This window comes from Tiliqua scincoides, chromosome 15, assembly GCF_035046505.1.
Source record: "Tiliqua scincoides isolate rTilSci1 chromosome 15, rTilSci1.hap2, whole genome shotgun sequence".
In the NCBI taxonomy this organism is placed as follows: Eukaryota; Metazoa; Chordata; class Lepidosauria; order Squamata; family Scincidae; genus Tiliqua; species Tiliqua scincoides.
Window position 1 is genome coordinate 1,589,517 of NC_089835.1, and position 24,574 is coordinate 1,614,090.

The 24,574-nt window shown below is 50.1% G+C and overlaps 1 protein-coding gene across 3 annotated transcripts in view; it reads left to right on the forward strand.

Moving 5' to 3' along the window:
• Positions 1-20,816, forward strand: part of RASGRP2 (RAS guanyl releasing protein 2) — a 44,530-nt gene extending 23,714 nt beyond the window's left edge. The window contains exons 10-18 of one of the 3 annotated variants that reach the window (XM_066610159.1): positions 264-341; positions 1,339-1,461; positions 2,444-2,559; positions 6,510-6,651; positions 10,477-10,513; positions 12,954-13,112; positions 16,484-16,522; positions 19,272-19,365; positions 20,493-20,816. In XM_066610159.1, the coding sequence (XP_066466256.1) occupies positions 264-341; positions 1,339-1,461; positions 2,444-2,559; positions 6,510-6,651; positions 10,477-10,513; positions 12,954-13,112; positions 16,484-16,522; positions 19,272-19,330 (753 nt within the window). In that variant the 3' untranslated portion in view covers positions 19,331-19,365; positions 20,493-20,816. The remainder of the gene's footprint in view (positions 1-263; positions 342-1,338; positions 1,462-2,443; positions 2,560-6,509; positions 6,652-10,476; positions 10,514-12,953; positions 13,113-16,483; positions 16,523-19,271; positions 19,366-20,492) is intronic. The other 2 variants (XM_066610160.1, XM_066610161.1) reach the window with 2 other exon arrangements.
• Positions 20,817-24,574: the final 3,758 nt, after the last annotated feature.

The window sequence follows — 24,574 nt, forward strand, 5'->3', positions numbered from 1 at the left end:
GATGGGGGTCTTTCCTAGCCTGATGCTGCCAGGGATTGAACTTGCCCTTTCTACATACCAATCCCCACCCCTAAGCTGGGATCCATTCCCCTGATAACGAGACTGTTATGTCCTGCTTTGAAACAAGCCCACACATTATGGGTGGAAGAGAGGATAGTCCTTCCTGTTCAACAGGTCTTGTAAGCCTAAGTCTGCACTGTCCTCTTGAGGGGACGGAGTTGTGGTCCTCCTTCCAGGCTCTCACTTGGCTGTGCCCCCTGCAGGTATCCCTGGATCAGTACCAGACCGAAGAGGAGATCTATCAGCTCTCCCTGCAACGTGAGCCCCGGAACAAGTCCACAGTGAGTGCACGAGACGTGCCAGGCTGGTGCCCCAAAGAGCGTGAAAAGGCCTTTCTCCTTCACTTGGGCTGCATTTGGAGCTTGGCTTGAGCTTGGCGCTCCTCAGCTCCACAGTGTGTTTTTGGTACCTCAGAGCAGCCCTGGGCACGTGCAGAGCCCATTTCCCCTGCTGCCCTGGAACTCCAGCCATAGACGTGTGATGGGTGGGGGACGTCCAGGTCAGAGGGTCTGGATTTTCAGCAGCCTGAAAGCACCTTTCCTTCTAAAAATCAAGCTGTGCAAATGAAACTCATGGGGTTGCTTGGAATGGACCTGCTGCTCTGTGGGGAGGAGAGCATGAGGACAGTGTGATTTTGTTTTCACTCATGGAGAGAGAGAGAGAGAGAGACTGTAGAGGACCCCTGCTTGAAGGAAATCCTCCGCCTGCCCCCATGATCCTCACGGGGTGGCCTGGGTTGTGGAATTATCTCTTGCAAGCTAACCTAACCGAGCTGGCCCCAAATCAAGAACTTAACCTAAAAGGGCCAGCTCAACTAAACTACCTCCTGTTTCCCAGCTGTCACTTCTCCTCCTCTTCCTTCAACCTGGACTTGGAAAAAAATGATAACCAAAAGGGAAGTGTGGAGGAGAGGAGAAGATACGAGACTGGTCTAGGCTATTACTCTCCTCTCCCCATCACATTTCCTGTTTGAATTCAGGAAGTGGGAGGAGGAGGAGCAGTGGAAGCAGGAGAGCAAACAGAGGCAAGCGCTGCTTGGCAATTTACCACCAGACCCTCTCAGTTGGCCTCATGGACAAGCTGTCAGAGAAATGGGTAGCACACCCTTCTAAGCTCCTGTGGGCAGTAAATCTCCTGGAGATGTATATGGGGGAGGAGGCTCAGCCTTCTGCCCCCTTTCTTGCACCCTGCTCTGTCCTAGAGCCAGCTGCCTTTTGCTGCAACAGGCCGAGTGCCTTCTGCTTTGTTCCAGCATCTTTTTGCGGTTCTCTGTTTCAGCCGTCCAGCCCCACCTCATCTACCCCACCCCCCCAGCCGGTGGTCATTGAGGAGTGGGCGTCGGTGCCTAAGCCCAAGCCGGACCAGGCAGTCGTGCGGAAACACATTGAGAAGATGGTGGAGGTAGGTGGGAGGAAAGACAGAGGATGGGGTGAGGGAGGCCCTAGCAGTCCATGGGGCAGATGACGTCAATGCAGCCATGGGGTTGACACCCTCAGAGATATAGCAGGCTCTCTGCAACGTGGCTCAATCCAGATGTCAGTGAAGAAGGGTCCTGCGGAGAGCTGGAAATGTGTGTGGTACCTGTTTTGTAGTGAACCCACTTGGCCTAGTGAGAGGGAAGTCAGGCTTTGGGGTGGATGGGAGAACCTCAGTGGCTTGAGCTGGGACAACAACAATGGTTGGAGCTGAATGGCCGCTGCTTGGGACCAGCAGATGGCCCAGGCTGAGATTATAATGAGGAAAGACCTCCAGTGTCCCAAGAGCTGGTGTGCCGGCATGACTGCAGCTCTGGCCTAGAGGTGCGCTTAGTTCTGCTGCCACGTATTCTGCTTACCTTCACCGTAGCAAGCTTCTACAGTTGATTTCCAAGTAATGCTTCTAGAAGGGGGTGATGCCTGGGCTCAGGTGAGGCAGACTGGGTACTGAGTGGAGGGTACGCTCCCCCAAGGGCTCATCTCTGAACCTTCATTCTCAGTGTGCTGTTGGGGGCAAGCAGAGGGGTGGCAAGGAGGACCCAGTTTAGGGCTTTGCACTAGGGTGGTGCAGAGGGGCTGCTGGGGGAGATGAACCAAGACTGATGGACCATGGGGGAGACGGGGAGAAAAGAAAGTACTGAATGCCCTCCCCCCCAAATCATGGGCGGCCCCAGATTCTGTGGAGGTGGGGGAAACTCTTGTGCAGGACTCTGAGGATTAGGTCCCAGTCTCCTAGGAAGAGAAAGCTGGAAAAACCCTGGAAGGAGCGGCTGAGAATTGAGCCTTGGAGAAAGGCAAGTGCCATGTTGGGGAGCGGAAGGGGTCCTTGGGCCGCTCACGGTCGTGTCGCCTGACAGTGATCCACTGTTTTCTTTCTCTCTCTCTCTGCCTCCCATCCCCCCTTTCAGTCTGTGTTCTGCAACTTCGATGTTGACGGAGACGGGCACATTTCCCAGGAAGAGTTCAAGATAATCCGGAACAACTTTCCATACCTCTGTAAATTTGGAGACCTGGATGAGAATCAGTGAGTTTGAAAAAGGATGCGGACCTGCCCAGGCTGAAAGCCTCCCCGCCCCCAATTCACCCCCACGTTTGTAACATTTCTATACTGCCCTTCCTCTCAGAAGCTCAGGGTGGAGTATGGTTCCTTCGCTCCTTGTATCCTTCCCTCTCTCCCTTCCTTCCCTCACAACAACCCTGTGAGGTAGGTGAGGCTGAGAGTGACTGGCCTAAGGTCACCCGGGAAGTTTCATGGCTGAGTGGGGATTTGAACCTGGATCTTCCAGCTCGAATTCCAACACCAGAACCACTACACCATCCTGTCTCTCATGCCGTATCTTCCCTGCTTTGCCCCAGGAATTTATTTATTAGATTTATATTCAGCCTTTCTCCCCAAAGGCTCCCAAGGTGGCTAACAATCGAGAATGAGACTTGCTATGCTTGAGCTCCAGGAAATTTCCCCCAACTCAATGGTGACAATTAAGAAACCTTGCTGGCCATGAACTGAATTAGCCATGTCAGCCGGAATGCTGGTATATTGCCCCCCTCCACTATATAATGGAGGTTAGCTGGTGACAACAGTGCCTCTGAGCATGTATGGAATGCATTTTCTTCTTTCATCAAAATCGGGAAGAATTTATGGCACCTTTTGCAGGCAATCCATTTCTTTTAGTATAAAGAGACTCGAAGTGAAACCCCTGAGGTGCAGGTGTGGGTGGGGGGTGTTCATAGATTTGGAGAAGAACGTTAAAAACAGTATAGAAGATTGCAAGTGGAAACAAAAGGAAGGCTGATCTTGCAACAAGCTTCAAGGTAAACAGACAGCTCACAGCTGGTGTGAACAACCTCATCCTGGTGCTCAGTTAATTGAATCCGTCATGTGCTAAGAAGCCTCTGCTGTTAAGTATCATTATAAAATTCAGCAGTGCAATCCTAAGCGTATCAACTCAGAAGTCAGTTCCATTGAGCTCAATGGGGCTTACTCTCAGGGAAGCGTGCCTAGAATTGCAGAATCCCTAATCCAGAGAATGTCCCTTCCTGAGCGCTTGCAGCGTGTGCTAGGAGCTGTAGGAAAGTGATACATGCCTTGCTTTGGAGAGGTGGTGTGGTCCCAGTGAGGACTAGAAACCTGAAGTTGACCTGAAGCTTAAGGAGGAGCCAGTGCAAAGCCTTTAGGAGAGGAGGAGAGAGAAGCTGAGCTTTGTTCTGATTCTGCAGGAAGGCTGAGTGCCACCAGGGTTTGTCTGCTTGCTTGCAACCAAATCCTCATTCTGGAGAATGAATGTGGATGCGCACTTGACTTTTGGGGGGTGGGTTGTCTTGTGCTTGTGTGGTGAGGGAGCGAACTGCCTTCTGGCAGACTGGGATGCCAAGTGACGTCTGTCCTGGCTGCATCCCCTGGGAGAGGGCTTGGGATTCCTGGCTCCCGGCCCTCCACCCCTGCCTCTCACTGCAGTCCACTTGTGCAGCTGGAGACAGAACCCTGGAGGGCTTCCCTTCCAGGCATCATACTGTCCAATCACTCCTTATTTGGTGCGGCTCGGCTCCTTTGCCTGACGCTCGCACAGACTCTTCTCTTTCCTGAACTTTGGTGCTTCTGGCAGTGGCCTGCACCCCTCTGTGTGTGTGAGAACAAGGAGGGACTTGATGGGGCTCCCTGAACTGTTTGGCTTGCGGTGCACAAAACCGCCGCCTGCTGCTCTTGGGAGGCCACTCCAAGGCCTGCTGCTCCCAGGCCTTTCACCCCTCCGTCATCTGCATTTCCTGCAGCGGAAGTGAGAGCAGGCCCTGCTTGGGGCGCTGAATTCCTTGAAGGAGAGATGCTGGGGCTCACACCTGCAAAACAACCAGCCTTTTCTGCTGTGGGTTATTGGCAAGGGAAGTGCCCCACCCTGAACCAAAGGGCGGAGGCAGGCTGTGGTTGATAGTGCTTGAGGCGTGTCATGCACATGTTTGTTGGTTTGCACCATGCAACCTCTGGCTTTGGTGGGAGTAGTGCAGAGTTGTGGGCTCATGTTCCACCAGCATTGTGTACCCTTTTCCAGATTGGAGGTGTGCTCTAAAGGGGGTGGAAAGCATTGTCTCTGCTGCATTGGCCCCTGAGCTCATGCGCTCTGCTTTCCATGTTGCACTGTGGCTATGAAATGGCCCATTGGAGCAGTGGGCTGGGATTTGCAGGTGGTGTGCAACCTCTGGCTTGCAGTGAGATGCAAGATCCAATCCTAATTCCAATGCGCATTCCAGTGCATTGAGACTTGGGCTTCAGAGTGAGTGTGCTGTGGCTTCAGTTCCCCTCACTGATGTGAGGACCTCCAGGGAAGGAGGGAAAAGCCCCTAACTTGAAACCCTGGAGAGCCATTGCCAATCAGGCAGCATTGAGCTAGATGGGCCAAGGGTCCTACTTGCTGTAAGGCAATTTGCTTTGTCCCTGGTTGGCTGGGATTGTGTACTGAAGGCAAGAGAAAATGGCATCGTCTTGCTTACAGTATGATTCGTGTTTGGCTTATTGAAGGAGAGTTAATGTGACACCATCACGCTTGCTGTGTGATCCCTGATTGGCTGAAATCAAGTCAGTGAACGAGAGAAACAAGCCCTGTTAAAGGTCAAGAGATCGTAGTCAAGCAGCTTCTTGGAGAGAGAAATGCAAATTAATATTTTTTTGTAGGTGCTTTTCACATGTTCCGGATGCTCAATGTTTACATGTTTAAAAACTCCAGATTGTAAACCTGGTGCAGCGTTCTTGTGATGAAAGAATGCAAACTCCTGCCAGGCCTATTTGAGCAGAGGCTGAAATGGGATGGGTATACACAGAGATCCTTTTATTTTTTTTAGGCCACGTTAAAATTATCTGAGGAAAAGCTACCCTCTGTCTCCAGCATTGTTCTTATAATATTGGCATCATGCTATCTGAGCATACAAAGTGCTTTCATGCATTTAGCATCAACCCTCAAATATAGGTATCATTATCCCCATATTGCAGAAGGGGAAGACTGAGGCCAAAAAGCAGGGATTTCCCTTTAACTGCCATGGCTGACATCTGTGGATAGATCTTTTCTCCTCTGTGCCGTTTGTCTGATTTTTCTCTTTTCAAGCCACTTGAAGTTTGTGGCCCTCGCGGTGCCTCTGCGGCAGCAGATTTCGCAAGCCGGTTGTGCTTTGCATGAGGAAGTGATGGTCTGTGGCCGTGTGACTTAGTGAGGGAGCCCAAGCTTGTTTTGCTGTTTTGCCTCTGCAAACATGGAAGTCTGCAAGAGGTGGGGAGGAGCAATTTGGAGTGGGTTGTTGCAGCAGAGATTGTGTCAAAGTTGTTTTAGGAAGGGGAAAGGATGTGAGAGGGGGCATTGATGCCGTGGCTCAGACGCAACACCCTCACCTTTAACTCAGTTTATAACCTTGGCCACATCTCCTCTCGGCATCTTAGCCCAACATCCTGTCTCCAACAGTGGCTAGATGCCCACCTGGGAGCTCACAAACAGGATGAGGTGACCATGGGTCTCCCCTATTTGTTTGTGCTCCTGAACATGGAGGTTCTATTTAGCTGGCATGGCTGATTGGAGGAACTTCTTAGGGCAGAACTGGAGTGGCACAAGCAGGAGGAGCATTGATGGAGCCAGTGGAAGGTGTGGTTAGGGGTCTTAAGGCACCGTGGTAGCACACCCATTTTGTGAAGCCACCAGCTGTGTCTGGTTCCAAGGCAAGCGTTGAGGGTGGGTGTCAGGGCTAAGGACTATGCTGGGGACAGGACTTGCCCATTTCAAACCTCCTCTCTGCTCTGCACTCACCAGGTGGCACGTCCCCCATGCTCAACCTCTCAGTCTTCCCCATCTGCAGTAAGGGAACAATAACAAATCACCTTTCTGGAGTTTTGTGAGGATGACATCAGGATGAAACCAGGGAAGCTCTTTGCCCACTCTAGAAAGTGTGACTCAAATTACACAAGCATCCCCCTAATTCTTGTGACCCTTTGTGAATTAGGGATGGCTGCATCAGTCGAGAAGAGATGATCTCCTACTTCATGAAGTCCAGCATGGAGCTCAATGGCAAGATGGGCTTCATCCACAGTTTCCACGAAACCACTTTCCTTCGCCCCATCGCCTGTCGCCACTGCAAGGGCCTGGTGAGCTGTTTTTCCAGAGTGGGGCGGTGGGGTTGCTTTCAGAGCAGAGTGACTCTGTTCCAGCACTAAGGAGTGTAAGCATCACCCTGCAGAGCCAGATCAAAAAGGTTTTCCTCTACATAAGAACATAAGTACAGCCCCACTGGATCAGGCTATAGGCCCATCTAGTCCAGCTTCCTGTATCTCACAGCGGCCCACCAAATGCCCCAGGGAGCACACCAGATAACAAGAGACCTCATCCTGGTGCCCTCCCTTGCATCTGGCATTCGGACATAGCCCATTTTTAAAACCAGGAGGTTGCACATTCACATCATGGCTTGTACCCTGTAATGGATTTTTCCTCCAGAAACTTGTCAAATCCCCTTTTAAAGGCGTCCAGGCCAGATGCTGTCACCACATCCTGTGGCAAGGAGTTCCACAGACCAACCACACGCTGAGTAAAGAAATATTTTCTTTTGTCTGTCCTAACCCTCCCAACACTCAATTTTAGTGGATGTCCCCTGGTTCTGGTGTTATGTGAGAGTGTAAAGAGCATCCACTTTGTCCATCCCCTGCATAATTTTGTATGTCTCAATCATGTCCCCCCTCAGGCGTCTCTTTTCTAGGCTGAAGAGGCCCAAACGCCGTAGCCTTTCCTCATAAGGAAGGTGCCCCAGCCCCGTAATAATCTTAGTCGCTCTCTTTTGCACCTGTGTAATGTGCTTTCAAGAGCCGGGCACCTCTGGGTCTACCATGTTAGACCACTGACCTAGTTCTGTAACTTGTGGTTCATTCCTTGAGTTAGGGTCGTTGACGGATTTTGGAGGGAGTATAAAACAGTGCTTTTCCACCAAATATTTCTTTACCCAGCATGCAATTCATCTGTGGAACTCCTTGCCACAAGATGTGGCGATGGCACCTGGCCTATATGCCTTTAAAAGGGGATTGGACAGAGTTATGGGAGAAAAGGCCATCACAGGTTCCAAGCCGTGATGGGTATGTGCAACCTCCTGGTTTTAGAAGTAGGCTCCCTCAGAATGCCAGGGGCAAGGGAGTGGCACCGGGATGTATGCTCCCTGAAGCATCTAGTGGGCCACTGTGAGATCCAGTAAGCTGGACTGAATGGGCCCTGGGCCTGAACCAGTTGGGGCTCTTACGTTCTTAATATGGCAGCTGGTTCTCAGCCTCGCTGGCAGGGGGCAGCTCTTCTGGATCGCCCTGCTCTGCCTATCCTGATGCTGCCCAAAGTGGGCTGGGGGTGTCTGGGCATCAGTGGAGTAGTTTTCTGTCATGGAAAAGGAGGAGGGTTGGGCAAGTCGGGTGCACAGCGGGGGGGGGGGAGATCAGGAGGCAGCAGCAACAACTGGAGAAGCTTCTTGTGGGGTGAACTGTCCACTTCTGCCTCCTTAGCCAGGTACACAGAAGTGTGAAACTTTGGGGAGGTGAGATTGAAAAGCTTTGGTCCAAGCAGTGGTGTTGCTAAGCTATCTGGCACCCAGAGGCACAAACATTTTTAACACCCCCGAATGTCAAATTTCACACACACTTGAAAGGGTGCCCATGTTAACACCCCCCCACCCCCCCGGAAGTGCCTTTCCAAAAATTGGAAGTGCCTCTCTGAGGCCTCCAGTAGGCCTTCTCAGGCTACAGGTGGTCTTCCACACGTGGTCTTCCTCAGTCTCGGAAGGCCACTGTTTTTTAGCCTCGGGTCTGCTGTCGGAGGTGCGATTTGGCACCCCTTCAAGGTATGGTACCCGGGGCAATGTAACCCCCCTGCACCCTTAGCTATTCCACTGGGTTCAAGTTGTCCCATTTGGCCAGAAAATTGCAGTTGTGTTAACAGTTAGTCAGTCAGAATTCAGAGGCGGATTTTGCAGCACTGCTGGCTGGTAAGTATTTCAAGAATGAGCCACCTTTTGATCTTGAGATTCTGTGCATTTTTGTCAAATTCTCTGTGTTGTGTAGGGAGTTTTAGTTCTGACCTCTGGGGGAACTCGGAGGGCTTCCTTAGCAGTCACACCTCAGTCTGCAGGGGGCAGGTGGGGAAGTGAACTTGCAGTTTACTGTGTTGAATGCTGGCAAGAGAGGCGTGAATCAACCACTTCGTGTGCCTGATGCTCAGAGGTGGGTGACTGATGCTTTGCGTGTGTAGCCATTGCAGACTCTTTACATTCCTTGTTTTTGAATGAACATATTTGTGCAAAGGCGACTGGAATGCACTTATTAAGCGCATTATTTGTGGACTGGGACTGAGGGTTGGTTGTTTAATTCTTTATATTGTGTCATCTGGGTATATTACTGTGAAAAGGCCGGACTTCTGCCCTGGAGACAGCAGAGGGAGAGGGAGACACGGCTGGCTCCTGTTTGGTGGGGACTCTCGGCGCACTGTCTCCTGTGGGCCTGGTCCTGCCTGCAAGACTTAAGTGGGTCTTAGGGTGGCGGAGGAGGCACCGAGATGGAGTGGCTTTCTTGGCCGAGAGATTTGCTTTGTCACTGCTTCCTCAAGGGGCACACCATGTGCAAATGGGATAGTTCCTCCAGAGGTCCCTGCACTGTTTTGGGGTACCTCTGGGGAACGGAATATGCCTGTGGATGGGATGGGAGAGAGGAAGCGACAGTGGCTTGACTCACGAGCCATGCTGTTGCCATTGCAGGGATACCGTGGACATTAAGGTGGTCTGGGGCTGTGGTAGTGGGCCTTTCCGAGGGCTCTGGAACCTTGGTGGTCTGGGCTGGCCCAAATCTGAGACAGCACCATAAGTATTGTTCCCTTTTACCCAGCAGTGTGCAACGCTGCTCCTCTTTCTCCTTGGATTCAAAGAGATAACTGAGCAGAAGTGGGGAGGAGAAGAGAGTTGGAGGCATTCTAGCCCACCACTCTTTTCTGCACTTTCACTTCTGCTCTGTTCCCTTCTTCCTTTCTGAATCCATGGAGCAGGTGGAGATAGTTGGGCGGATGAAGATGGACAAAAACCCCCATTTTGCAGATGGGGAAGACTGAGCTAAAGCTAACCCCTCCCTCTCAGCCTCGGTCTTCTCTATCTGCAAAATGGGGATTTTTGTCCACCTAATGAGTTCCTAGCAGAGGCAATCCAGGGATATTCCTGATTCACAGCTCAGTCTCTGGTAGCCACGATTCCCTGTTGCTGAATACATTGGGTATTGGTGGGGCCTCTGGGAAAAAGGGAAAAGCCCCAAAAGAGGAGACCTTGGAGAGAATGAGAATCTTCTGATAAATTGTGCTGTGTGTTGGCTGAAAAACCTTCTGTTTTCTTGTAAATTCGGCCACTGTTTTTAAAGTGAGGCTGGATAGTCTATTATTGTGGCATCTCATCCTCTTCGCTATTTTTGGACAGCCTTGTTCTTCCCGTTAGAGACAGTTTGCTGTTTCATTCTTTGGACAGTCGTGCGAAGGCTCTTAAAGCTGTGCGCTTTTATCATTGTCTTGACATTGAACTGTGAAATGGATTGTGTATTTTTTGGATTGCAGAGTTGCTTCTTCCCCCACGCAGTGGCCTACAACTCAGATTGTGCAGGGCCTTAATGTATCGTTTGGTGAATTTGAGGTCTCCTCTCTACTTTCTGGTTAGACTGGCTGCCCTTCCTAGTTTTAGAAGAGACCTGTGTAACTCCAAGGCTTGTGACCCTGCCTTGCCAGCACAGCAAGATCCTATGCACCATTTTGGGCCCGTTTTTTTTCTGGCTTAGAAACCAACCTCCTTTTATTTTAAGACTTCAGAAAGGCAAGGGAAGGAATAACTTTGTGTGAAAGAGAGTGTACACAAGCTCCTTACACATCCATCCTTGCTTCCCACCCAGACAGTGGACTTTTCTCTCTCTTTTTAGATCCTTGGACTCTATAAGCAAGGACTGAAGTGTCGAGGTGAGTTGTGGGGGCAAGAGTGTCAGATATTGGTGGAAAATGTAAGATGCATTCAGTTGACTGTGGGGAGAAGGGAAGATCTAGATCAGTGATTTTCACCATTTTCATCTCATGGCGCACTGAGAAGGTGCTAAAATTGTCAAGGCATACCATCAGTTTTTTGACAATGGACAAGGCACATTGCACTGCTGACGGGGGACTCACGTATCCCAAGGGCCCTACTAATATATGACCCCCAAACTCCCATGGCAGACTTGCAGACCATTCACGGCACACCAGTGTGCCATGGCATGGTGGTTGAAAATGGCTGCTCTAGATGCATGTGACGCTGCCGTGCTGAGCCAGACCCTTGGTCTCTATAGCTCAGCATTGTCAAGCACGGACTGGCAGCAGCTCCTTGGTAAAGGGTCATTGTCCAGCCTTACCAAGAAATGTTGCCAGAGGTTGAACTGGGTATACAAAGCAGGGGCTCTCCCACTACACTACAGCCCTTCTCCCTTTTGGTGTGTACATAGGGAGTGCTCCCAGGGTTGTGTGGTGCTTAACTGAGGAAGCTTAAGACCAGCCATTTCCCCCTTTCTGCTGGATTGCAGAAAAGGCTGTCAGTTCAAAGGGTACAGCTTCCACCGAGGCGTAACTAGGGTGGAGTCTGAGGACACCTGCCCTGGGTGCTACACCTGGGTGCATGACCAGTGGCGTCACTAGGATTTGTGTCACCCAGTGCAGGAGGCCTGCGCGTCACCCCATGCAGTGGGCAGGGTAACGCCCCAGGTGGTGGGCATGGTGATGTGCCATTGCCCAGCCCCCACTGGTTTTTTGGCTGTACCTTTTGTTAGAACACAGATATTTCAATGTGGTTTGTTTCATTGCATTCTGCATGAAATTACGCATTGATTGATATATAACATGATGGGATTATTCCTCCAAACTCTGATTTTAGTGATTTTGAAAACTTGTAGAGTCACAAACAAACACACACACACACGCACGCACACACCCGTGTCAACTTACTCACACCTTATTGCAGCAGCTCTCAAACTTTTAGCACTGGGACCCACTTTTTTGAATGACAATCTGTCCAGGACCCATTGGAAGTGATGTCATGGCCAGAAGTGACATCATCAAGCAAATTAAAATAAATAATTATAAATAATTAAATTAAAATAAAATAAATAATTAAATAAGGAGGAGCCAGTCCTGTTCCACCAAGTGGATCTACTCTGAAGTAAGTCCTATTGTGGTCAATGGGGCTTACTCTCAGGAAAGTGTGGGTAGGATTGCAGTCTGTGAGCCCAATCCTATGCATGTCTACTCAGAAGTAAGTCCCATAGTAGTCAATGGGGCTTACTCTGTAATCTGCCTGCCATAATACCCCCCCCCCAAAGAATCAGTGAGCTCTTCAGCCCTCCCAGTGCCCAGTTTAGAGTTCTTCTATTTCAGGCACATCAAGATAAAGACCCTCCTGGTTTTGCAAGTGCAAAATAGAAAACTTTCCCCTTACCAGTTCAAGCCTCTTTTTTTGTCCTTTTTAGTGGGGGGAGGGGAGGCTGCCTTCTGGAGCATTTGTTGCACTCCAGCTCCATCGAATCGGGACCATTCTGGTGTCCTCACCTTCCCCTTTGCCTGGCTTGACCACCAGCCAATGCACGTCTGCCTACTCGCAAGTAAACGTGACCATGAGGCTGCTTCGTTTTCCATAGGGCTCAATAGACTTGCAGCTGGGAGGGGGGACCTCCTTCTTGGGTGTTTTTTGGGGGCTGCATTCATTGGATCAGGACCATTCTGGTGTCATTGGATTTCTCTCAGCCTGCCCTTTCCAAAGGACTATGGCAAGTATGCCTACTCACGAGTAAACGCGCGATACGGCTCACTTTCACTTTCCATAGGGCTCCATGCATTTTTTCTTTCCGGTTTTTTGGCCATACCTTTTGAATGAAAGGAGCGATTTTGCTCTCGTTTTTTGCATTGCATTCCGCTGGACATTCCGCATCCAACGGCGTATAGCATGATAGGGTAGCTCCTAAAGCCGTGATGTTAGTGCTTCATCCCCCCAGGGCGTGTCACCTCCCCCCCCTTGTGTCACCTGGTGTGGCCCGCACTTCCCTAAGCGACGCCACTACACATGACTTACCCTCAGGCTCCACTCTAATTATGGAGGAGGCACTGGGAGTTTCACGCCCCCATTCCTTCTCCTGTGGGGGTTCCCCAAGTCTTCTCAGGAGAAGGAACAGGGCATGAAGCTGCCTTTGCCCCTCCTCTGGGGAAAATCCAGAAGTGACATCACCGCCCCAGGCACCAGGACAGTGAGTTATACCTCTGATCTTCCATCCCAGCTTGAGCTCCCACACCTCAATGGCATAAGCCACTCCATGAGGGTTGATCAGTGCAGGGGGACACAGCAGGGAGTTCTGCTTACCCTCTCTTCTCTTGTGCCCTGCAGCGTGTGGCGTGAGCTGCCACAAACAGTGCCGGGACCTCCTCAGTGTGGAGTGCCGCAAGCGTGCCAAGAGTGTCAGTCTCGACGGGCCGGCAGCTTTGCCTGCCCGATCCTTCAGCTTTTCCCTGCCACGGCCTGGGCGGACTTCCCTGCGGCACACAGGTATGGATGCGCCCATTCTCTCTTCCTGCAATACCGAGGGATGGAGCACTAGCTGAGCCGTGTTTCTGCCCTCCTGGCTGCTAAGGAGGCACCTGAAAGCTCTTCCCTCTTGTCCAATAACTGCCTCTGAGTGACAGCTCAGCATCAACCCTGTCCTGTGGCCTGTTCCCAGCAGTCTGGGGTATACAGGTCATTTGATGTTTTCTGTGAACATGGCTCCTTGGTTGTCTACTCTGACTCCAGATCTACCACCACTTCTCTGCTCCCAAGGTTGTAACAGATCGAATTGGAGATTTTCTAACCCAGTGGTTCCCAAACGTTTTAGCACTGGGACCCACTTTTTAACTCCATTGGGACCCACCTAGCTTTACAAGACTAGAAAACAAGTGTCACCTGACCAGCTGCTCAAGGGCTGGAGCATTTGTTGAGCTTCGTGTTCATCAGATTCAGGTGGCCTTGTGTTCCCCTTCTTTTGGCCTTAGATAGCAGTTGGGGCATGGTTGCCTACTCATGAGTAAACATGCATGTGTGGCACAGTTTCACTTTCCAGAGGGCAGTAGTTCCCAAACTTTTTAGCACTGAGACCCATTTTTTAAACGACATTCTATTGAGACCCACCTAGGTTTACAAGACTTTTAAAAAAAATCTAAAAGAAATAATATTTTATTTATTTATAAGTAATAATAACCAGAATTAAAACCCTCAGCATTTATGTCCCTATTTTCACACATGCTTGCAAACTGCAGGAGCTGAGGTCTTTGTAGAGTAATTAGCAACTACAGTATGTAATTTTTATCTAAAATTGAGTGTTGGGCGGGTTAGGACAGACAAAAGAAAATATTTCTTTACTCAGCGCGTGGTCGGTCTGTGGAACTCCTTGCCACAGGATGTGGTGCTGGCGTCTAGCCTAGACGCCTTTAAAAGGGGATTGGACGAGTTTCTGGAGGAAAAATCCATTACGGGGTACAAGCCATGATGTGTATGCGCAACCTCCTGATTTTAGGAATGGGTTAAGTCAGAATGCCAGATGTAGGGGAGAGCACCAGGATGAGGTCTCTTGTTATCTGGTGTGCTCCCTGGGGCATTTGGTGGGCCGCTGTGAGATACAGGAAACTGGACTAGATGGGCCTATGGCCTGATCCAGTGGGGCTGTTCTTATGTTCTTATGTTCTTATCTGATCTTTCCATCACACTTTGGCAACCCACCAAAAATCTGGTTGCAGTTCACCAATGGGTCCCGATCCACAGTTTGGGAACCACTGCATGGGGCTCAATACATCTTCCTTGTCAGTTTGGTGAGGGGGTACTTCCTTCTTGAGTATTTTTTGGGGCCTGTGCTCAATGAATCAGTACCATTCTGATGCTGTTGTGTTCCTCTTGAGCTGCCCGTCAACCTGAACTGAGGTATGGTTGCCTACTCACAAGTAAACACACATGTGCTGCTCAGTTTCACTTTCCATAGGGCTCAATACAGTATATTTTCTGATTCAGCTATCAGTTTGTCTGTTTCATGACCCACCAACAATCAGGGCCAGACCCACAGTTTAGGAAACACTGTTCTAGCCCTCTCCTCCATGTTCTGCTCTGGCTTCCTCCTTCACTCCCTGAGTTCAACAAGGAAGAGGAGAAGTGGTGGAGGTGGGCAGCTGGGAGGACAGATGGACGTGGATGCACCCTACCCATCCTCCCAACTGAGGCAATTGTCTCAGTTGGCCAGTCCTGGTCTCTGTGTCCTTGAGGGATTCTACTGCTTGCTTGTTTGTGTTATGGAAATGTCAGCTTATTCCTTCCCTCTGCTCCTTGGTTTCAACTGTTTACCCAAAACTACCCCTGCTGATTCCAAGAGGTGGTGGGGCGGTATTGGCTGTCTTCCAGGTCCTCTAGGAAGGAGGCCAGTTCTACCACGTCTGCATATTTTACCTAGAAGCCCCACAATTTTTGAAACTGGTTCTTTGGTTCCAGAAGGCTTGTGCTGCCAGCCCTTTGGGGTGTCTATTTTTAAAATGGATTTGAATCCCTCCTTCTCTTGTTTAAAAACGAGTTCAGTGCAGTGAACAAAACCAGTAGCTTGTGTTAATGGCAGCCTTGTAAAGGGATGTGGATTGTCCCCAGGGTCTGGGCGTTCCTTCACTGGCCTTGGAGAGCTCACCCTGTCCTGTGTTTCCTCCTTTGGACACTGCCTACACCAGGGGGTTAAGTTGTTCTGTCCTCTCCCCTTGCCCTTCCAGATGACCCAGCTGTTCTGCACTGCTTCTCCATACTCCATGGTAAACCTAGCTCCCACCTTCCAGATAGCAGACATCCTCAATGCCCAGAACCAACATCTCATCATTCATCCTCTGGCTGATGGGCAAGGGCCAATCTGCATTTTTCATTGCCAAGATATTATTTTGGGGAGGTGAGAGGGCAGTCGGGGGAAGCCTTCTGGCTGATAGCAAAAGCCAGATAACATTTTCCTTCAGGCCTGCAATTCCTGGGCAATGCAAATATAAGTTGGGCATCCCTTTTCCAGAATTCTGAAATACAAAGTATTCCAAAATAAGGAACTTTTTTGAGCGCCAACATGCCTTTTTTTACCTAAAGAAATAAAATCACAAACCGTGTTTCATGCACAAAATTATTTAAAATATTGTATAAAACTACCTTTAGGCTGTGTGTATAAGGGGTATATGAAAAAGAAAAAATGAATTTCGTGTTTAGAGTTGGGCCCCATCCTGAAGAGATCTCATTAAGTATATGCAAGAATTCTGAAATATGGAAAAATCCAATATCCAAAAAGCTTCTGATCCCAAGCACTTTGGATCAGGGATGCCCAACCTGTATATAGCTTGTAACTAAGGGCAAGTGTGTGCACCTGAAACCACTGCATATGTTCCCTTTGTTTCTTTCTGATTCCCTTCCCTCCCTCTGTTGTCTCTCCCTTGAATATGTAGAACAGCCATTTTCAACCACTAGTGTGCCGTGAGTGGTCCACAGGTGTGCCACAGGAATTTGGGGGTAGCCCATTTATTAGTAGGGCCAATGGGGATGTGGAGCCCCCTCCCCGCCACTGGCAGCATGGTGTGCCTTGTCAATTGTCAAAAACCTGATGGTGTACCTTGACCATTTTAGTGCCTTGTCAGTATGCCACGAGATGAAAAAGGTTGAAAATCACTGATGTAGAATGTAAGCCTCTTGGGGCAGGGCTCTGTCTTCTCACTCTACATGAAGCGCCATGCGCTGATGGCGCAATGTACATAATGGATAATAACTGTCACTTTAGTGTGCTTGTTTTGGTGTTGTGCAGGGCAAAGGTTTTTGTGCTCTCCCCTTCTGTTCTTTATTATCCCCCTTGTTCCGGTTCATATTCATTTTTTGTTTTTTTCCTCTAGCATCAGAGATCACAAGCTGTTTTGTGCAGTCACCCCAAGGCAAGCTGTGTGACTCCTCCCACCCCCCCTTCCCCACCCGCTGAGCCTCACCCCAGGCCGGAAACCAGCTTCTCACTCCCGATAACGGGTCAGCCCAGCATAGCTTCCTGCCCGTGTGTTTCCTGTGTCGCTCTGTGTGTGCATTGGGGGGTCCATGTGAACTTTCTTCTGCAACTAATTTGAGATCTCCCTTCTGTTAACCAACCCCCCTCCCCCAGTAATACCAATGTAACACATTGGCAGGGCCTCTGAGAGGAATTTTATCAGGGGGTACAAAGTTGCTCCCAAAGAGGGAGGGAGGAAAACAGTGGGGAGTGGCAATGGGGGTGGGCAGAATGGGGACAAAACATGCAGGTGGAAAGTAGCAATAACCAGAAAAGTTTTGGAGCCCAGGTCTACCAGTCTTCTCAACGCAGAGCTCAGATCTGCCTGCCTGCCTGGCACTGGTAGCTGCAGAAAACCAAACATCTAAGGGCGCAATCCGATCTAATTTTCCAGTGCTGGTGCTGCTGTGCCAATGGGGTATGCACTGCTTCTTATGTTAGGGAGGCAGTCACAGAGGTCTCCTCAAGGTATGGGAACATTTGTTTGCGCTGCACTGCAGTTGCACCAGTGCTAGAAAGTTGGATAGGATTGGGCCCTCTCTAAAATCTTTCAAATATAGAAAATCGCTACAGGAGTTTAGTATCATTGTACGAGGTATTTAGGTTTAAACTAGAATGGAAAATGTCCTGTGTGGACCAAAATGTACTCCTGCAACAGCTGCAGTCCCGCAGCTGTGTTGCTGAGTCCTGTACGCCCCTTCATGGTAAGCAGATCCATGAGCAAAATTACTACTGTAGCAGCTCAGTTTCCTCCCAGATGTGGCACTGTTAAGGGCCTGGTGTGTATGGCTTGTGGCAGTAGTCGCTACCATGTGCCCACAGTAATATCCTCAGCATTGGCATGGGTGAGACTGGAAAATGGAAGATCCCAGGAAATTTCTGGGCCCCCTCCTTTGGCTCCTGGGCCCCCTTTCTGACCCTGGTCCTGGGTACAGATTACCCCCTTTACCCCCCTCTCCTAGGCTGTGCACACTGATATTATACAGGAAGGTGAACTAGATGGGCCCTGGGCCTGATCCAGCAGGGCTCTTCTTACGTTCTTATGCTAACACAGCAAAGCAAATATTTTTCTTAGAGCTGGCTAGAGAGAATGCACTCATTCAGCCTCCCTGATGGCTTCCCCAAATATCCCCTGAGAAACCTAGTGCAGAGGCTGAATTGTGATGTGGTGTCTCCCCCTGGTGTTTAAAGTCTACCTAACACCTGGGAGTTTCAGATCTTGAAGAAGGAGTTTTGGAAAGTTTTTATTGCTCCTGTGTTGATCCACAAGCCAAGGTGATCCACAAGCCTTGCTGAAGACGAAATGAAAGCAACAGAGATTAAAAGAAGAAAACAAGCTTTTGAATTCTACAAAATTCTGCATCGGACAGAGTGCAAAGGAAAGGACGGGGGGAGAAGGGGGGAGTTGTTAGAAGGACCCAGCAAGCTTCCTTCTCCAGTGTTCTCAGATGCTTTTCTGCTTCTTGGCTGCAAAAATAAAAATGAGCAAAAGGGTGATCTATTCCAGAACAGCATCTCTTGGGGAAAGGGCATGCCAGCTTTTTGGCTTTATACATAATTGGTGGCCAAGTGGAAAGGAATTTCAGTCTTGAATCTCGACAGCCATTTCCTGCAGCAACTGAGAACATCCTGCCTTAAAGTTCCTTTCCGTCTGCCTGATGAAGAGTTCTGGTGAGGAAGACGCTTGTGTGCTTCTTCGCTGACTGTTCACAGGTGCTGTTGAACGATACCCTGTTAACAGGGTATGTTCCGTCTGGTGGAATCACGGTGCAAGAAGGGCAGGGACGGACATAGGAGGAGGGTGCGTTGAAGATGATGATGGGGTTGTGAGGAAAGGGCTGAAGGAAAGGTTCAGTGTTGTGTGTGTGTGATGGGGAGAGAAAAGTCGCCAATTTTCAGTTCCACAGAAGGATCAGAGAAGGGACAACAGGAACTTGTTTTGCAAGCTGAATGAATAGTGTGAAGGGATCTGGATTCGAATGGCAAGTTGACATCGAGTTAAAGCCCCCTTTCCTTGCCACAGGCCTGCTCCTGAGCACCCCTCACCCACTGTACTATTTACAGGGGGGGGAAGCAAGTATAGCTGGCCCTCTCCATGAGGCCAACTGAGTTGGTTGCCTCAGGCAGCAGATTGGTGTAGGGGGTGCTTGTTCTCCCACTCCTCCTATTCCCTGTACGTGAAAAGGCAATAAGAGGACTCCTCCACACTGTCTCTTCCTTCTTGAAAAGGAGAAGGAGCAGCAGTGACGACTGACATGGACCACAGGAAAAGGCACACCAGGATGTGTCATCAGGAGGTCTTGGGCCAGGGTCACTCCTCAGCCACACTTGGGTCCTGAAATACTTAGAATGCTGGGCTGGACTAGATGATCTTTGTGGGATCCCTTCTAACTTGACCATTCTTCTTTCTGTGTTTCGTAACACCCAGAGATGAAGGCTCTGTGCAGTTGCAGAGCTGCCACTTGACCCCTACTCAGTGACTGACTCCTACTAACCTTAGGAGATCTTGGTGGGTGCCAGCGCATGCCTCCTGCTTCACCCTTCCTGCTTTGGCAACAATGTAGTGGCAGCAGGCAGGTGGAGACGGGGTGCTGAGAAAAACAGGGTTTTGACTTAACTCGGTCTGCATTCTGGCCTCACTGCAGAAATCCAGGAAGAAGAAGTGCAGGCCGTGGAGGACGGGGTCTTCGACGTACACTTATGAGACCAGCACTGCTGTTGCCTGGATGTAGGCTTCAGGTAAGGATCTGTAAGGGCTGCTGCTTTTTCCTTCCTGCTCCTGGCAGTTAGTGTTTGTGTGTGGGGGGGATGCCCAGCAGTTTCTATTCCCAAGATCTTCTTGCTCAAGGCAGAACATCAGACATGCATTGCAACTGTCACTGGACACAGGTTTAGTTAAGCTGAGAGAGACTCATGGCCTGGGCAGTAGTAGGCAACCTTCAGTCTCGAAAGACTCTGGTATCGCGCTCTGAATGGTGGTTCTGGCACAGCATCTAGTGTGGCTGAAAAGGCCGATTCGGGAGTGACAATCCCTTCCACACTGGGAGCAAGTGCAGCCTGTCCCTGGTCTGTCTCCCTGGCTATGGGCCTTCCTCCTTTGCCTCTTTGCCTGAGTCTGTTGGCCAAGTGTCTCTTCAAACTGGGAAAGGCCATGCTGCACAGCCTGCCTCCAAGCGGGCCGCTCAGAGGCCAGGGTTTCCCACCTGTTGAGGTCCACTTCTAAGGCCTTCAGATCCCTCTTGCAGATGTCCTTGTATCGCAGCTGTGATCTACTGTGGTAGACCTACTGTGGTTTACTGTGTTTATTTCCAGTAAAAAAACAAAAAAAACAACAAAGAAAACCATACCTACCCAGAAGTTGCGTCCTCTGCTCTGATTCCCCTTCAATCTCTCATTCTTTGTGGTCGCTTGGGAATAGGGTGGAGGTTGCACTCTTCACAAGCTCAGAGGTCCTCTCTCCTTATCATAAAATCGGGGGGTCCCAGGGCTATCCTAAAATTGGTAAAGCAGATTTTACAGCTTAAGCTGCGATGACGACAAGATGATGGATCGTAAGCGCATCATGAGAGATGATAAATTTGGAATCTCCTGATGAATTGGCTACAGCGGCAGGCTTGGCCCTTCCAATCCAGCTGCCTGGCTTTTGAATATTTCGGAGTAACATTAGCCCTTTCCAACTCCTCCTGCCAGCAGGAGGCTTCTCCCTCCTGGACAGCTCTTAATTGCCGGTTAAGTATTGTACAGGTTGTAACAGAACCAGAAGTCAGAGGAGGCAACGATGGACTCGTGATTCTTGGGCTCTTCCCAAGTTCTGGAAGTTTTGTTTTTCGCCATGTAATCCTCCCTCGTGCTCTGTTTCTTTGCAGAGAAGCATCTTTGTCCACCACCACTGCTTCAGGAAGTTATCAACCACGTGATGGAGGCCCTCCCTGCTGCTTGGGGGTGCGTCTTTCAAGGTGGGGTGGCTTGAGACACACAGAGGGGGGAGCACCGTGTGACACATGATCCAGAAGGGGACCTTCTTCAAATTCAGGACACCTTTCCTCCCCACTCCGATGGCTGAAGAGGAGACTTCCTTGGCTGGGAAGGAGGCCTTGAGAGCTCCCTTCCAACCCCAGACGTGTGTATATTTGTATCAAGAACTGAATTCCAAGGTGTCAGAATAATAAACTTGAAATGGCCTGCCTGTCTATCGTGTGCCACCTCCGAAATGTGGGCAGGATTCCGCTCCAGGCTGGTGAAGGGCTGTAGAGAAGTCTTCCTCTTATTTGAGCAGGCAGCAGGGGGGAGGGGGTGGCATTTTGCATCCCTGTTTTTTCTGGCAGAGTTCTTGTTCCTCTTGAAGCTTGCATGGAAGGCAGACATTGAACAGGTAAAGCTTTCCCCCACCATTGCATCTCCAGCAGGGCCGGCCTTTTCATGAGGCCGGCTGAGCTAGTTGCCTCAGGCAGTAGGTTGATGGAAAAGACGCCCACCTCCCTTTGCCCCCTCCATGTCCACTCCTCCTTACCCTCCCACTGAATGAATTTTAAAAGGAAGAGGGGAATGGAATAGAGGAGAAGAAAATGAAGGGCTAGAGAATCTCTGACTCTCTAGCCTGCCATTCTGCTCTGCTCTGCTACCACTTTCCCTTTCCACATCCAGGCAGTGGGAGGTAGGTGCTGGGCCACTGGTTCAAGGGAGGGCAATATTTGGCTTCCTCCAGATAGTCAGGAGTTCCTAGATCAGCCCTGACCTCTCAATGTCTGATTTCTTCCATTTGCAAATTGCCTCTGAGCATATGCAGGGAGTTGTGCAAGAAATGGAGGTGTGTGTGGGCTTGCTCTGCTCTGATGCCTGGGGGTAGGAGAGTGAGGGTGGGGTGGGGAGTGGCAATGCATGCAATAGGGAGGGGGGCAAATGCAATTTTTGCTGTTTAATAGAATGGAGTTGTTGGCGGGGATGAGGAGTTGCGGGTGGTTGAATGAATATCTCTGTGCGTTCCCTCCCCTCCCCGCTTCTTGTCAGATTGAATGAGGAATGAAAAGAAAAATAATAAAACCTGCATTGATTTCCCCCTTCCAGGTGTGGGATTCTGTTTATCATTCTGTGTGGCTCATAGCGCCCTCTCGTCACATTGACCTGGAATTACTGTCACGGCCTTGTGAAGGCCTCTGTCAGCCCTTCCTTCAGCTTGTCAAACTGCATTTTTCTCTGCCCCACAAGCTGGTGCACAGACAAGGTCTCCTCCTGCTCCCCCCCTCAGCCTCCATCATCCACCCCACTTTTGAGACTGCCACCCCACTTTTTTTTTTCTTTAAGGAAGCTATGGGGGGATCAACTTTTGTGCATTCTAGGGGAGGGGGGAATGGAGGTTAGACTGTAATGGTTGTGATCACAGCAGAGGTGAGGGGCAAGGTACTCTGTCCATGCTCAGAGGCACTGTGAACTTAGGAAGCTTACCTTATATTGAGAGCTTGGACTGCCTAACTGAGCATTGTCCATGCTGACTAAGGACTTGGATAGAACTCTTTCCTGGCCCTGACTGGAGGTGCTGCCAGGTCTTGAACCCGGGGCATTCAAAGCAAGGGCTCTTTCTACTGTTCTAGGGATGCTCCTGGCTGCACACGAAGCTGCCAGACCGTCAGACCTTTGGCCTCTATAGCTAAGCATTATCAAGCACTGACTGGCAGCAGCTCTCCAGGGGTTCAGAAATGGGTCTTTCCCAGCCCAACCTGGAGTTGCTGCCAGGGGTTTAAACTGGGACCATTTTGCAAGCACAACAGGAGCTTTGCCCACTGAGCTCTTCTCCCCCAGTGCAGTGCAATCTATCATCACTCTAGAAAAGAGACTTCAGAAAATCACTCGAAACTCTAACTTTGGTCACGTTAAACAGGTCCTAAGCCTCTTGAGACTGCTGCAGTAGCTAATAGCTGTTGTTGGATTCCAGGAGATCAACAGAACTTCCACATCCCAAGGCAGCGTATCTGTAACTATCAGAGGCTGGGCTGAAACAGAAGGTGAATGCCCTTGTGCCTGGCTTGTGGGCTTCCTACAGGAATCTGTTTGCCCAGGCCTGAAAAGAGGGAGTTGGCCAAGAGATGGCTTTACATCCTGCAAGGTGATTGTTATGGGGCAGACAGGCAGGTTCGTGTGGTGAGGGCTGCCTCCCCACTTAAGCAGGGGAGAGAAAATTGAATTATGAAAAATATTGATTGGTGCATGGATGGCACAGGTGATAAGCACCAGGCAGCCTTAAGCAGGCAGGTAAACAGGGCCCTTTGCTCCCAGCCTCCCCTCTGGCTAAGCGGATTAAAGGGAGGACTGAGACGTGACCTTTAAGAATGACATCCACCTCCTTTGCCGATGGCAGCTCCCCACCCCAGCCTGCCTCTGAGTCCAGCCAGAAGGCAGCGCCTTCAGATGAGCCCCCACCCCATTCAATGTGTGGCTCTGGGACATGGTTGTGGCTCCCTTGTCCTGCTCCCTGGTGCCCCTAAAAGTAGCGATGCCTTGCAGACCGGCCTCTCTTTGGGGAGTGTAGCAACAGAGGATTCAGTTGTAGGTGAGAAAGGGAAAGAACAGAAATTCAGTACTTCCAGCAGGTCTAGTAGTGGGAGTCAGAATAGGACCAGGGCAACCAGACTTCAAATCCTGCTAATTGGGTAAGAGGCACTTTTTTCAAGTGGGTGCTCCTCTTTTTTTAGCAGGGGGAGAGTAACTGGCCCACCTCACCCCAGCAGTGTCTGTTCTAGTGGCTGTCTGCTGGTGTTGCATCTTTTTAGATTGTGAGCCCTTTTGGGACAGGGAGCCATTAGATATTTGATTTTCTCTGTAAACCGCTTTGTGAACTTTTTGTTGAAAAGCAGTATATAAATACTGTTAATAATAATAATAATTAATAAATCCTTGAAAACCATACTGGCTTGGGGCCAGTAACCCTCCTTCAGCCTAACCCACTTTGCCGGGGTATTAGGAGGCTGTTTTAAAAAAAAGAGATTGGGAGAATTATGCACCCTGACCAGAACTCCTTGGAGAACCAGTAGGCTAAATGAAAAAGGACTCGAGGTCAGATGCTGCCCCCAGATGTGCAAAGATGTGTGCCGGGGGGGGTTCTTCTCCCCCAGCTCCTCTACATCATCGGTTATCACCTTGAACATAGAGGCTACCAGACCTTCTGAGGCAGTGTGTGAAATGCAGCCCCCTCCTGGTAAAGACCAGGTGTGTTAGTCTCTGATCCTCCAACAGTCCAAGCCTGTGAGCGGGTGAATTAGGAGGCAAGCAGGTGGATGGAACTGCCCCCCCCTTGCCGGTCTGCTGCCAGAAGCAACTGCCTCAGTTGCATGGATGGGTTGGCCCTGAGCCTCTAATTCAGCCTGTGGTTAGAATGCAGCACGTGCCAGAGAGCAACCTGCTAGTCCTAGAGCTACATTTGCACAAGCCAGGTTGGAAAACTGGATGAGTCCTTTCTCCAGGCTACCTCTGATGGGCTCTGCACTTGGAAATGGAAAAGGTGCAAAAGAGAGCGACTAAGATGATTACGGGGCTGGGGCACCTTCCTTATGAGGAAAGGCTACGGCGTTTGGGCCTCTTCAGCCTAGAAAAGAGACGCTTGAGGGGGGACATGATTGAGACATACAAAATTATGCAGGGGATGGACAGAGTGGATAGGGAGATGCTCTTTACACTCTCACATAATACCAGAACCAGGGGACATCCACTAAAATTGAGTGTTGGGCGGGTTAGGACAGACAAAAGAAAATATTTCTTTACTCAGCGCGTGGTCAGTCTGTGGAACTCCTTGCCACAGGATGTGGTGCTGGCGTCTAGCCTAGATGCCTTTAAAAGGGGATTGGACGAGTTTCTGGAGGAAAAATCCATTATGGGGTACAAGCCATGATGTGTATGCGCAACCTCCTGATTTTAGGAATGGGTTAAGTCAGAATGCCAGATGTAGGGGAGAGCACCA